The 15,785-nt window shown below is 36.5% G+C and overlaps 1 protein-coding gene across 1 annotated transcript in view; it reads right to left on the minus strand.

Moving 5' to 3' along the window:
- Positions 1–3,354: 3,354 nt before the first annotated feature.
- LOC121321297 (Fanconi anemia group B protein-like) overlaps positions 3,355–15,785 on the minus strand; it is a 12,596-nt gene continuing 165 nt past the window's right edge. The window contains exons 1-8 of the mRNA XM_041260196.1: positions 14,974–15,785; positions 14,076–14,228; positions 13,508–13,600; positions 12,028–12,156; positions 7,609–7,772; positions 5,894–6,354; positions 5,159–5,399; positions 3,355–3,941 (exon numbers count right to left, since the gene is read on the minus strand). The exon at positions 14,974–15,785 is cut by the window's right edge and continues 165 nt beyond it. Of these exons, the coding sequence (XP_041116130.1) occupies positions 3,503–3,941; positions 5,159–5,399; positions 5,894–6,354; positions 7,609–7,772; positions 12,028–12,156; positions 13,508–13,600; positions 14,076–14,228; positions 14,974–15,785 (2,492 nt within the window). The 3' untranslated portion in view covers positions 3,355–3,502. The remainder of the gene's footprint in view (positions 3,942–5,158; positions 5,400–5,893; positions 6,355–7,608; positions 7,773–12,027; positions 12,157–13,507; positions 13,601–14,075; positions 14,229–14,973) is intronic.

The following is a 15,785-nucleotide window of genomic DNA, read 5'->3' on the forward strand; positions in this document are numbered from 1 at the left end:
AATCTGATAGTTACTGATATATAGTTGGACACTGTCATCGATGTCCAGCAGTCCTTGGTAAGGCACACAGCTGATGCAGCCTTCACTTTTTCTTGCATTTCAGCTTGTTTTTTTGAAAAGCTGGGGCAGGACTGTCCTCATCAAAGTCTTTCTGTTAGGTAATTCATAAGATTGATTTAGCAAATTTACAAAAGCTCTGAAGCCTTTGTCTTCATCAACTGAAAGTGGCCGATAGTCCATTACTATCATTTTTGCAAGGGTTTTGTCAAGCTTCTTCTGCCCTGCAGGAGCTGTAGGTCGCATGGCAGAACAAGGAAGGCTTGTTTGCAGTGTTCTACCACTGCTTGTTGGTCTCACTGGTTGATCCTCTCCTCTAGCACTTTCTGCAAGTGTTGAAGAAGCTGGATTTCCAGTTACCTCTGAGCTGGTCCAGCTTCCACCAGTTCTTCGTTTTTAGGTGACAGTGTAGGTTTGGAGTTGACCCACCTCTGTATGATAGCTCATTATGACATATGTCACATTTAGATTTGTTGGATGTGACTGGAGTGAAATGATACCAAATTGAACTTTGTTTGCAGCTTGGAATGGTCTCACTCATTTTTGTTATAGGCTTTAGTAAGACATATAAACTGTCTCGTAAACATTCAATTAACCAAATCTAATAGCTACCAACTCGCTGCAGCACAACTTTTTAAACAAATGAAATCTTTGGAACTAGTCATGTGATAATCATCACCTATTGAAGCACAGGCATAACAGCAACATGTAAACTGTATATAAATAAAGTTTAAAATAATATATTTAGTGTTGTGACACAGTATAATCATTTTCAGAGATAATTTGAAGAAAATTAATATTTAACACCCAAAGCCACATTAATATACAATTTCAGACGCTATAAAAGTATTATTAAATTATTAATTGTAGTTGCAAATTGTCATTGGTAAAATAAAATAATAATAAAATATCCCTCAAATGCGAAATGTAATCGGTTTGCATATCGTCATGTATAAAAAACATACATCGCTCAAAAAGGTGAAATGTGTATTTCACATTATTTTTTAAATTATTTAGTTAGTGAACCCTTTATTAAAAGCGAGATACAACTCCTGCAAAAAAATTAACTGTTACAGATATGAATGTTTTTCGTTTGCGATACTATAGGCTATACAACGTATAGAATACAAACTTCAGTAGTGATTTATTTCATTATAAATATTTATTAACTTTTTATTAACATACTACAGATTACAATAAACAGAAAAAACTTTAAAAACAAAGTTATGGTATACAAGCAGTAAGCAATAAAACTGGACTAAATAAAACTAAATTAGATCAAGGTTCTTCCGAAGGGATTTCATGGACAGCGTAAAGCCGCACCCTGTCTGTGACATGATCGCTACGGCTTGCAGTTTGTGACTGGCGCGATTTTGTCTCACAGAGTCTGCATAAGGCACTAAATTAGAGAGAACGTAGATCCATCATGACACTTAAAATAGCCGGGTTTACAGCGAATCGGAAGGAATGACTCATTTCATGAGTTTGATAGGCTGGTAACTTGACTCCTCTGTGGCAGGCAATTAGTTCATTTGGTGAATCAAAAGAACCGGTTCAATGGAGACTGATCCAATTCCCACGATTCACCATAATGATTTAGTCAAAAAGAATGCACCGTTCACAAACTGCACACCGTTACTGACCTGGTCGCTACAGTATATTGAACTTACATACATTCGAGTAAAAAATTAGTGCTCAAGTAATTATAATTATTTTGAGTACTCTAAGTTAACCCACCCCTAATTGAAAGACCATTTACACACTTAATGTACCACGTAAGGTGCATGAATATTTAATAATATTTTAAGATTGGTATAATACTAATAAAAACGTTTTAGTGCATTTAACAATATTGGTAAAGAGCATTATGAAAACTGTAAAATAAATAAATAAATAAATAAATAAATAAATCCTAATTTATCAGACCAGCCCCAGAAGTCAGCATCAATAGAGAATTGATGCCATCTTACTCTGAATGCAGGCAGACAGCATAGCAGCAGCAGCAGCAGGGGCAGAGGGCGGGGCTGTGGCCCAAGTGTGTCTTTGATGAAGCTCAACAACCATTTGTTTCATTTTACGTGCCTGTTACCTCATTTTTCTACCCCATTGAAACAGGAAGCCATGGAAGGCCACAATACAGTTTGTTAAGACTGGGATGTACTTGAAGTAGAATGTTAACGCAGATTTAATTTTGTTTGATTTTATTTATAAGAATCTTTAGGGGTGCCAATAATTTTGACACATCTTTTTGAGAAAAAAAAATCACTTGTTAAAAATAACATTTTTCTCTGAGCAATTGTATTAGTATAAAATAATAGTTTTCCCGTATTTTTGAGCATAAAATATAGCTCATTACCTGTGTTGTTTACTTTATGCAGCTTTTTTTTGCACATCTTTATCAAGGGTGCTAATAATTTTGGAGGTGCATATATATATATATATATATATATATATATATATATATATATATATATATATATATTACACACACACACACACACACACACACACACACAATAAAAATTGGAACAGCATTCAGGAAGTTGGGTACTGTTTAAGCGAAGCATTTCAGAATGATGTGCTTGTCTTTTTCTGTCCTTATGGGATTGACTAACAAGCAGCACATGTTTTTGTCCCAGATGGCTTACCATATATCACTATGCATGCACTCATAATCTTATTTGTTTACTTTTTGCTGTCTAAAACTTTTAAATAGAGGCTTAAGAGCTGCCATGTTGATCCTGTGTTTCTCACATATCTCATGGAGCTCTTTTTCATTTGTCATTTTTTGAAGCTGTTGTGCAAATTCTGGCGAGATGGTAAATCAGGTATTTTTGTCATTTGTAGCGAATACGACCATCTAATTTTTGTATCCAAATACATGGCAAAAAATATTTGTTCAAATACTTGTATATTTGTCCCAGCACTAGTATTTTGTATTTGTGGGTTGAACTGGAACATTATATATGAGAAACAAGAAAATCTTTTCAAAATGTGTTCATTTTCTAAACCTTTTTAATCCTGCATTTATGTGGTCAATTTGAACACCTATCACAATGAAGCTTCCAATCTTGTGGCTCCAGTTAAATGGAGTTCCCAGACTAATTCAGATGGTTGTTATACAGATAACCAAGTTGATATTCAGCATGTCTTCATAACATCCAAATGCATCAGATTACTAATCAGAACACCAAGGAAAGTGCTTCTACTGAGAACCAAAAATAGGGGAGAGGAAAAACCAGTCCATAATAAACACTGTGTGTAAACAAATGCCATCTTTAATATTATTTTTCATGTTTGGCATCCAAGATTCACATACAGGTGAACAATAGTTCCATATTCCCATTACACACTTGTATTAATCCAGTTGTCCAAGAACATTATATACATCAGTAATCTATCTATACATACATATAAGTGGCAATAACATTGTTGTATCATTGATTTAGGGGTCCATGAAGAGGGAGTATGATTTACAGAGCCCCCAGGCCACCCTGTCCACATCTAGTTGAACCGCAGACAGGTTTTTAATGACCCGTTTACAGATGCCTCCATCTACTTCTGAACTCATCCCCAAACTGCTTAGTTCCTGGTCCAGAGCAAATTCCTCTCTGAAATGTTGCAGCTGGGCCTTGGCGTCCAAGGAGGCGGCTGTAGAGGTGGGTCGCGAGTTCTTTGATCTGACCCGCACAGTAAAATCCATGTTGGTTTTGTTTACCAATGAGGAGATGGAATCTCTCAGCATCAGAAGCTCTTTTTCTAAAGCACTTGCTAGGCTGTCTGCCAGGTCTTTTTTTCTCCCCAGTTTCAGGTACTTTATCTCACAAGACGGAGGAAGAATCCCAGACAGAGAGTGTAAACACTTCAGTAAAACGGCCTGGCTTCTAAAAAATAAATACACACGTTACGGTATTTTATTTCTTGTTACTCTCCACTTGCAGCCTTAAATATAAAAAATATATATTATAATGTTACCAGCATTGTCTTAAGTGCAAACATAATACACTATAGAAATTAACAACAAATGCAATAAAAACATAAGCATACTGTCTTTTAATTAATCAGCAGTAGACTAGGGATTGACAAGGAATGAGTGATTAATGCAATAATTCTACAAATCCACATGGGGGGGGGGGGGGGGGGTTGTGAAATTCATTGTTGTGCAACACTAATGTATCAAACCAGCTCAATAAAAACTTTTTAACCAATAATAGTTAACCCTCACATGTGAAACCCAGAAAAGCAGAGAAGATACATGAAGGAATTAATGAACCATAAAAGATAAAGCTCCAGTGAATCTAACAGCATAAATAGAACCAACATTGAAACCTCCAGGGTTAAGATATTTAATGTGTACACTTTCTATTTATGGTGTAGGCTTCATGAAGTTTACTCTCCTTATGTACCAATTATAAAAAAAAAAAAAGTTTTGGGAGCTAGACGAACTGTGTTGTTATTTTAATACATACAGCTGCACTGTACTTGAGGCAATCATCATTACTACATGTTTAAATGATTGGAAATGCCCTAAATGGTAAAGCGATTAACTAATAATTGAAATGATAGCAAATTTCGACTGTTTCACTGTAACGACTAGGATGCATGTTAAACTATGTACTTTATTTTTAATTCTGCATTTAAAAAAAAAAAAAAACACAAGTACACCCAGATAAGAAAAACTGCCTTTTTTTTTTAAGCTGACATACAACAATTCTACTGTATATGACCACTACAGTGGAGAAGTCCTTTAGATAATTTTCTTTAGAATGCACAATTCTATTTTCTTGGAGTCAAACACATTCTGATTTTTTTTATAGAATCTCTTGTTAAATCGCAGGAGAACAGGATTTGAATCCCAAAGCAATACAATGCAGCAGTGGGTTCCACTTGTCAAGTAGTATGACACATTGACACACTAATTGCTTTGTTTGATGGTAGCAGAGTTTTCCAAATAGATTTGAAGGCTAAAAGGTTGCACCATAAAACTACACATATTTGACCTTTTTAGTGTCAAACACACACAGAAATGCCAACAGAGTAACAGAACAAATACCAGTGCCTAAATGTGTTTTGTTCATTTAAAGTACATTTTTTAATTTACCTGCACAGGATGTGTAAAGTACCATCAAATGCTGATTTTGTTTTCCAGTTAAACAGAATCACACCAGAAGCTCCTTGGTTGTTACACAATAAGTAGTCCGGGTTCACACCAGCTCTTTGACACTGCATCTGCCCCAACAGCCAGTCATTAAGATCCCCAAGTGTATGGTTGTGAGAGTGTATCTGGAATGACCACTTTCTTGACACTGCTATCAGAGCGAATAAATCTTCGGAAGCGTCTTCTGGAGGATTTAAACATAAATAAATGAATCTTAAAACAAAATAGTCAAGCTCAAAATATACAAAATGCAGAGTTTTATGTCAACTTTGGCCCAAAGCCTTCAGTAGAGTCTAATGTAGCTGAAAATGAGTCTCGGGGCTTTGATGGTCACAGGTTAAACTTTAACACAGGGAAGAAATGCTTCATGTTTATTAGAAATGAAGGAACCAAATTTATTTTGAAAGACTAAGAATATATGGTAGTGTAAATTAGATCAAACACACTTAAAATTTGTATTGTTATAGCCAAATTGTAGCAAATGCTTCATCAAAACTCTACAGTTCAAGAAAAACAGCTGTTTTCAATTAAAATACAACAGGAGGGCTTCAGAATCTGCATTTGAAAGTTAGCTTTCAAAAATTGTGAATTGTGTTGATTTGCACTTTACTGCTGCAAGTCCTTTTTTTCCAGGATGAAATTGAATGCAGAGTTGTGCTATGTAAATGTTAACTTTACCTGTAGCAAGTTTGCTGTTGTTCAATAGTTTGGGGTAGTATTTTCCAAGAGAAATGTCCTCCAGATTTAAAGAAACTCTGCTGCACTGGAAAACTACTGGTGTTCCTGCTCTCAGGCTGACTTTGTGAAATGTGTTTATTGTGGCACGCAGCATCACAGAGCAATTAAGGTTACTGAAAGCTAGCAGTGGTGACAGGTCTGTCACAGTGGTAACAGTTTGTGTCTGACTCCTGTGAAATTCTGAACACGACTTTTCAATATAGCTGGTGCCTGAATCTCCCCCACTTCTCTCTGATGCCAGCCTAGTCTTTTTAGCTAGCGGTTCTGCCTGACACTGGGGAAATGGCACAGAGAAAGGAGACTTGCTGAATTGGAGCACATTACTCTGTGACTGAATGACTGCAGGGGCTGTGCAGATGTCTTGATCCATCAATAACGATAAACTCACATCATCCAGTGATCTGTAAAACAAAAAACTGCTTTATGGACAGGCCATTTGTAAAGAAAAGCTTTACTTTAGATCAATGATATAATGTCCTTATTAAAATGTTGCAACAGCCAAGAGACAACAGCTCAGTTGTTATGTTTTTTTGTTTCCAATTTTTTCAGCATAAATCTGACAGTCTATTTTTCAATTCCTTTATTATATCAGGAACTCTATGACAATAACTTCTTGGCTTCTTCAGCTAACATCTGCCAAGCAGTTTTACCAGAGCGCCAATATGTTACCAGTGCCCTTAATGAATCCCCAAGGGCTATGACTATGTCCGTTACCATAGGAACCAGGCAGACGTTATGGAGGAGTTATTGTGGCCTACAGTTGAACTGCTGTTGTGGAATCTCTTTAAATGTTTCCATAATTGTAATGCCAAGATGCTGCACTGTATAAATCTAGTGTTGATGCACAGGCTTTATTGAATTTAGATAACATAGCTGTGCAAACTTTGCACTGGAGTAAAAGCGTATTAAACTTGGCCCGATATTCTTCTTCGCTTTTTATTTTTGCAGCTGGTGTTTCATTACAGAGCTTCCTAATAACAACAGGCTAGAAATGACTTGGGAGAGAAACCCATCTTAACTTGTTAAACAGGTTAATTGGTCCCAGAAATTGCCCTGTCACTAGAAAATTTAGATACATCTACCGCTGCAAAAAGTAAGGCTAAATCCAAATTAGTTTCTGATTACAGGGAAATTGTAACAGTTTCAGAGTGTGGATTATGCTTAGTTTTACTTAACCGTGTTGTTTAGAGCCAAAATACATATTTGGATTATTTTTGGTATTACGTACTACAAAAACAGTTGCCACTTTGAAGCTATGCCACAGTCTAGCTCTGTAATCATATAAGGTGCCATGGAGGAGGATTCTGTGTCTAGTATGCTGCAGTTGCTTGTTTCTATTGGCATGACTGAGTCCAGATGCAGAGCACCGGTCCTCCGCATAGAAAGCCTGAACAAAAATCAATAGTTCACGGTTCTGTGCACCTGTGGTTTTCCCAGAGTCCCTGTGTAAGCCTGATAAAAAGACTGCCTTGATGCAGCATCTCGAACAATCCAAAATAAACTGGCAGGTTACAAAATTGATTTCCAGCAAGGGCTTAGTAATAATAGAATTTTGTATTAAAAAAAAAAAAAAACACACATGCACACAAATACAAAAGTTGGTCTTTTACTTCTAACATTATGCGTGTCATCCAATTCTCAAACTGGGTACTTACAAGCAAGCTGATTCTGTCAGTTTCACTCCTACGACCCAGCTGTCATCCACCACTCGCTGCCACACCTTCTCCACGAACTCTGGGAGATCTTTGGACACAGAAAGAACCTCGCCATTGGCGATCTCAGTGCAGGTCTCCTCTTCCCACAGAGAGACCAAACCTTCCTGAAACAGAAACTCAGTTAATGAGCCACTTCCTCCCAGGATACATTTCCAATTAAAATAGTGTAAATAAAACCATGTAAAAGTAATGGTAGCTATCAAAACACAATGAATAGCACCTGTCTCACCACCATTAGCAACATAAGTCTGGAAATGTGCAGTTTTGAAAGAAACACATTATTGCAAACATGTATGTTAATTTTAAAATATGATACCAGTACTAAACTAGGTTAAAGAGTTTTCTGTTCCATGCCTTTCTCTCAGGAAATGTTACAGGTATACTTCAGTAAATGGGGGACAACTGGTTGGTTAATGACAGGAAATAAGTTGTTAAAGAGGTGGGGACATGACCAAGCAAGAGCAATACTAACTGATTTTTGTTAGCGACAATAACTAAGCAATGATACTCAGTTTGCGACTGCTTTGCCTGAATGTATTTCCAGTGGTTGGATAAACACATAGAAAAACACCTGCCAGCTGTTACACACACTTTTGTATAAAATATTATACGCTCATCTCATGATTCACACATTTGTTATCCTGCTGTGTATTCCGATATATTTAAAAGTTGCATCTCTCTATAACAAAAGCCAGTTTCAAAATAAAAATCCCAGTTACAATGCTACTGGGTAATAGTGCAACATGCTGTCTGGTCTTGCAGTTCAAGCCAAAAGCCTGTTTCCCCTCCCTCCCCTCCCCCTTCCTTCCCCTTCCTCACATGAAGCAAGAAGAGGGTCTTACACTGCATTTACTTCAGCAAAGCTCTATGAAATAAGCAGACATGTTGACACAAATAAAGTTAGAAATTGATTTCATCCAGAACTGGCCTTTCTGTTTATGCTACTTTACATCATCTTTTAGTCTGTCTGACTGCGAGAGAGGGACCAGTGTACTTCAGTTTCAGCACAGCCCCAACACCAGGTTTTTTCCTGTAGTCTCAGGTTTTAAGTGGTTTCAGGGTCAATTGCTATAGTACTTTTCACAGCTTGGGCCACCCTAAAGTGCTTTACTGTAAATGCTCTCAATGTGGTCCGAAAGTGCTTAAAAGCATGTGAATTCGGCAACAGTCAACTACAATGTTGCTATTTGTTGGGCTTTGGGCAGACAAAGAAGGCAGCTGCCTAGAAATCTGATATTTAATTATGCCTGGATGCAAATAATGTCCAGCAGTGCTGGAAATACATAACAGGTACCAGTTGTTTGCTTTGCCCCATGCAAATTAAATAATTACACTGTGTAACAATTTTTTTTTTTTTTTTTTTTGTTCCTGGGTAGTAAGTGTTATTTACGATTATACTGTAAATACAGTATAATCGTAAATCTCGAAAAACTACTCACTTCTAAATCTTTTGTAGTCATTTTTGTATTACTTTGGTATAAACACATGTTAATTTGGATTCATATGTTGTTTTTTTCTGACTTTATGTGAACGAAAAGACACACATTTGCCCGTTTTCTCACTGGAAATAGTGATATTTTGAAATATCACTGTCCTGGTCACAAATGCAAAGTTTGTGGGGAATAATAGCCATTTTCTTTACTTTTGAGGCATAAGCAATTAGGAAATAACACTTACTACCCAGGAACAAAAATTGTGTTACAGTGTGTTATCATCCATCTTTGAGGAAAACAATGATGGGAGTATAAAAGAAAGGGATTCATTTGCAGTGCTTTTAATTCTTTTTGTGGTGTGAGTTGAGCTTTATCAGAATTGATACTGCTGATGCCATGCATGAATGAGCTAAGTAGGTGTCTAGTTAGTATTTATTTTATAATCTATCCATAGTTAAAAGACAAAGAAAAACCAAGAGGTTTTCTTGATAAGACTGACTCCAAAGAGAGCTGCTCTATGAAAAAAAATGTGCTGCACTAAAGACTGAGACAAGCTGCTGTGTGAATGTGCTGCTGTGAGAGTACAAGACTGTTTGTTGTCCCAATAAACCTTGGATTCGAGTACATGCAAATTGTGTCTCCTTCCTTAATTTCTCACTGTATGTTACAATATTAGTTTGACTTGTGGGCATTGTAATTCATTTCGGGAACAAAAATGCCAATATTCGTTATAAGTTGAAACACAAATAACACAGCCTCCTAATTATGGACCCAGACAACCACTTTAAAACGGGTAGCACTGTACTTGATCTAAGTAATATATTTCTGACCCTAGACTCTGTGATGGGCTGCCGAATTAAGACCCCTAATTTGTACATTTATTTTTTCTTCTTGTTAATGAAACTGACTACTTTGCATTCACACTTGAGTAATAATTCCCAGAAGGGGGCGCTGTGTTGTAGTGGGGCACCGCTGAAGTTAATAAACCATCAGTAGTTAATGTACATGAATTAAGAATACTTGGAACAGACTATACAGAAGTCAAGCTTAATCAATCAGAGTACCAGTACACCCTTTTTATTCATTATGTTTGTGAAGCCATACCATTCAAGACTACCAATAACCATTTTACCAATGAAACAAAGTACTGTCTATAGCCGGGGTTGCCAAGCTATGGTTCCTGGCTCTTCAAATGACCAAATATGGCTATTAGTCTAATTCACACTTTAAAAAAAACAAAAACAAACAAAAAAAACAAACAAAAAAAAAAAACACATACAAGTAGCATCTACACAAAGGTACCGCTGCGCGACTCAGTCATCATATGCAGCCTCACTGTTCTTTCAGGTCTACCAGGTGTTTCTATTGCTGGAGTCTGTTTCACCATGTATAGGGTTTAATTTGTTGGAGAGACTTGCTCTGAATTTCACTTTGGCTCTTTTGCACTAAATGGTTGGCGACCCCAGGTCTATAGGATCTCAAAGCTGCATATAAATTGTATATTAAATCACATTAAAATGAACGGCACAACCTTCATTCTGGTGTATACACTTTTCTGTTAGCATTTACTATGACTCAATAACCAGCATCTTAACTAGCAAGCTGTGAAGCCTTCACCGTTTCAGAAAATATTTTTAGCTAATGAAATTCACATTAGCTTTCCAAGCAGAGCCAGTCGAGTCTCATTAGGGGTGTACACTTGTGCGTATTAAACAGGGAGTGAATGTGGCAGCTCCAAAATACACTGAGCTCAACCAAATGTCCAGAATCTAAACTTGGCATGATGTCTTAAAGATGAAGGGAGTATATTTACTCTATACCATACATACAGATGTCCGCTTTTAGCTCAACGGACACTAGGTCAGTTGGGATTTCTGTAGCGTAGTAAAGAGACTACAACGCTACTGGAACTTTACCAGGTAAGCCACTTGGGGACCCCCAGCTCTGATAAACTTTTGTACAGTCTGTAAAAGGTAAATTAAAAATCCAATTAACTAAAGTATTTAATAAAGTTTCCTGTAAGTACAAACATTCTGAATCACTGTCTAGAACAGGTACAATTTGCTTTGGTTTGGTTTAGTTTAGGCAATGATTTATTTATTTCTAAAAGCAGTCACAGTTTTTTTTTTTGGCTAACAAAAAAACACATTTCCATTAGCAGGCTTGAATGGCTGGACTAGGGATATTTAATAATAATAATAATAATAATAATAATAATAATAATAATAATAATAAATAATAATAATAATAATAATAATAAAAGTTTAAAAGCTTTTTTTTTTTGCAACATTGTTATGAACAGGGTATGTGGAAAAGAAAATGCACATACTGTATTACTAGGAGTGACTGTCTGTTTTGTTTTAAAATGTACCACCACTGAAGCAGTGTTAAAAAAAGCGACTACATTTGTAATTTCACTTCCTCTTATACAGACATTACAGTAATCATCTTCTTTCCTGACTTTAAAAACACAGCTCTTGTCAGTCCCATTTTTGCCCTCCACAAGGACAAGTTTTATATATTAAGGACATTTAACAAATCGATCAACAGGGTTAAGTTGCCACCCTGAACTGAAGAGACAGATCACTTGGATGGAAGCAAAGCAAATCTACCTTCCCATTAAACTAAGCACTGTTGGAAGTACTGCATTCGGTTTCAAATCCCCAGTTCCTTCTTATAATGTATTACTCACCCGACCACGATTTCACAGTGCAGCATGTGAACTTAGTAACAAGCAACAAGTTCAAATAAAGTATCATCCAAGTCAAAGTAAATAAGGTCTGGATAACCTCAAATTAAACAATATACTGTCAGGAGGTAAGAGAACGTTTCTTAGGTTGTCACCCGTTTGTGTGTTCAGTTAAGGCGATTTACTAGGGTTGCCAAATAAGGCTAATTACGATGGTGCTAAGCAGGTAAACTGTACCTCCTCTGCTTTTGATAAAGCACACTCCTTTCCTTGGATCAGACTTGTTAAAGCCATGGAAGATTGGGACAGGACCCGGTCCTTCACCTCTAACTGTTGCTGCAGTTCCTGGAATGAGGCCAGGCCAGACTACAGGGAGGAGAAAACATTTGCTCTTACAAACCTGGAATAAACGAATGCTTCAAAACACTTTCAAACATATCACTGTATTTAAATTGGACCCAAAAAAAAAAAAAAATTTAAATAGCAGAGTTGGCAATTTTATTTTATTTTTTTTATTAAATCAGGATTTAAAAATTATTATTATTATAGAATTTGTTTTGTAGTACTGTAGTTGTAGCTCTACAGTACCTCCAAACTGTAAATTTAAGGATGTTGGAAATGGTGGTTTGTGAATACTTACATACCAAACTAAATTATTCAATCATTAATGAATACATAAATAGAGCAATTTATTATCATTGTGGCATCCTCTAAATGTGAACTATAATAATTTAGCGATGGGGTACGATAGACAAAAAAAAAAAAAAAACCCTTACTCATCCCAGTCATTACTTTTCTTTCATTGATTTCCTCTTTCTGTGTCAGCTCAAACACACACAGTTGTTACTTAGGACTACTTTGCTTTTTATAGTGTTCAATTGTTCAATTTCCTGATTGTACCACTAAATAAACCTGGTTTCAGCGGGCCTTAACACAGTGCTGTATTGTCTATTTGGGACACCATTGCGCTGTCATCAGAATTGCTTTGGCAAATATGACAGGGCAAGACATGTCTTCAGAATAACATTTCAGTGCAGAAATTTTATTTATTTATTTTTTTTTTTACGTCTTCGCTCCATTTATGTGCCACAGAATCGAGGGCAAGCCCTGTCTGCCGCACTCACATTTGCGCTGTTATCAGAATACAGCCCTAAGAGTTCTAGTTTATAGACAGTAAGAGGAGTCTAAGATGTTTCCCTTAATAACATACTTTTCATGTCTTTTCCTTGAGAAACTGTATATAATAGGTAGTAAATGAAAAAATGATTTCAATCAATGATTTAAAAAAAAAAAAAAAAATCAAGTGGTTTAAATTGACTTGATTTAAAATCAGCCAACCCTGAAAAAGTTTACTCTAGAAAAGCACATTGGATACACACAAGCATCAGCATGCCAATATTACTTTAGTACAGAACCTGCACTTCTGAAATAAATTCACTTTAGTAGCCCTGCATGTCTTGTGAACACCTATGAATCTGGAAGGCAGAAAATATTCTCTGCAATAGATGCTTTTTTGTATGGCTTTTTCTAATCAGGCGCACCAGTCACTAGTTCTAATTCTATATAACTAAAGTTCTTTGCCACACAGATCGATGTAACAGTGCTCTCATACTTACTGTAAAGCCACACTGCTCTATCTTAATAAAACCACATCTGTAGACTCCTCATTTGCACCCTCCTAGACGAATAACATTACACCCTCATTATTTCCACGAACCTGCAGCCTGGCCTCTAATGCTTGGACAGTAAGGAGATGGTTGTCTTGTACAGCGCTATCATCATTCACATCTTCAGACTTTTCGACATTACTCTAGTAAAAGAGAAATTAATTCATGTTTATTAAAATGTCCCCCACAATAAAAATATTATGTATTTACAACACGTATACCGTACTGCTTTTCTGAATATTCTTCATACAGCTATTATGAGATGCTGTTTATTAGAAAAGCTAAAAAGTTGGACACAACATGAGAATTACATGCGATATACACATCACACTTCTGAGTTCCTCTGTGTATTTTGACAAATGGCATCCAGACATGTACTCAAGAGAATTAAGCTAGATCTCCCTGCTGTAAGATTCTGTCAAGATCAGGGTAAGGCACGAGAGACTGATCTAGGGCAGATAGTACTGCAGTCACCATATTGAAATTGTATCATTTTTATGTCCAACCCCTCAATTTCACCTGTTTTTACTCTGCTATTAAACCAATCTTCTAGTGTGAAACCAGGAAACTTAGGTGGCAGAAGTAAGGACTTTGATTTGAAAAGCAAAATGCACTTACGGAGTAAGTAATTTCAAAAAGATCTGTCACTGTGTAGTTCTCGAAAATATCCTCTGCATTAGAAGTCTCAAAGAGTAATAAAACCTGATCCGTTCCACAATGAACAAAGTCGTCAATGTGCAAAGATTGGATACCTTGCCAGCTGGAAGCCACCTTAAAAAAAAAAAAAAAGCATTGGCTTTGTCCCGAATGCAGCTTAATAGGAAATATTTCATCTGTCTTAACCAACAGTCCTGTATTTCTTGTTTATCAGATTCACTTTGTATAATTTTCTGTTTCAGTCATAACATTGTTTTTTTCTTTCTTTTTATAAAGTATGTAGGAAAAGCAGGTCATAGCCTAGAAGGAATCAGGTATTTGTTGAATCTGGTCATGTTTTACTATACTTTTCTTAACTTTATTGGCTGTGTTTTAAACAATATGCTTTGAGATTGTGTTATATTTCGTGTAGGCCAAACCTCTCTTAAAAACATTGGTCCACAATACAGAAACCGGTCATATTTGACTGTAAAACTATGCAAAAAATATGGTTTTTAATATCAAATATACTCATGAACATTATGCTCCATCCATGTACTCTGCACCAGTTTATTTTTTTAATAAATGAAATGGTAACTCTCAAGGTTCATGGAAATGTGTCTGAAGTTACACCATGGGATTATCACACTTGTACTGTCCTCTAAACAAAACGATCTCTCCTGAGTGTAAGACAAGGAATGCATACACCCTACTCTCTTAAGCTTTGGAGAAGTTAAACATTGACATTCTTGGTCTCAAAAGACAGCGCCCTAGCTTGTGCAACTTTGATTATGAAGCACTGGAACTTATAAATGAGTAACTACTATTAGTAACTAATAATAAGAATTTACCAATTGATTACTGCACATTAAGTAGTTACCTGCCAACCTTCTTTCCAAACTGAACAGACATATCCACAGTCGAAAGTAACAACAAACAGGCTATCTTCCCTGCCTGTTGTCGCCTTTTCTATTTTTTGCGGTCCCTCAAACGGAAGCTGGCAGACATCTTTTGGGATTCCACCTTCAAACCAAATCAACTGATTCTTTGTGGTTGCTGCGACCACGGCTGACTTCAATTGGTTGTCTAATTCTTCTGCTGTGTCGATAAACATACAAGTTACCGCAGAACTGTATGCATGAGGTAGAAACGCTGCTGCATTAAATGTTTTTTCAATTTCCAAGAAGTACCCAACAAATTCACTGCCCCAGACTACTTGGTCTGATTGTGCATCACCATGCTCTTCTGTCATGCATTTTCTAGATCCCAGTATCACGATGCCTTTTCCTTGCAGCTCCCCAATCAATTGCACACATGGAAGTTGAATGGGAACACTTAAGACTTTGCCAGTCTTTAGAGATGTGAAGTAAACAGTCTCTCCATGACTCCACAGAACTGTTGGGCCCTTCAGCAATGTTACATTGTCCTTCAATTCATATTGCAATTTAAACTCCATATGGGGTTCCAAATTATTTGAGCCGTGAACTATCAGTAGAGCGTATCTGAAACTTGCTCTTTTTGTCTTGTACTGCTTGAGCAAAATGCATGGCACCAGCATCCCAGTTCTTGCGTCTGTGGCAGAACTACAGCACATGATTTCAATGTTGGACGTTCCCTGGATGATAGAGGACTTTCCTTCAGATTTTGTTTCAAAACGGCCAGTACTTTCATTGAAAGCCATCCTTTTGAACA

Source organism: Polyodon spathula, chromosome 9 (assembly GCF_017654505.1).
Source record: "Polyodon spathula isolate WHYD16114869_AA chromosome 9, ASM1765450v1, whole genome shotgun sequence".
Lineage (NCBI taxonomy): Eukaryota > Metazoa > Chordata > Actinopteri > Acipenseriformes > Polyodontidae > Polyodon > Polyodon spathula.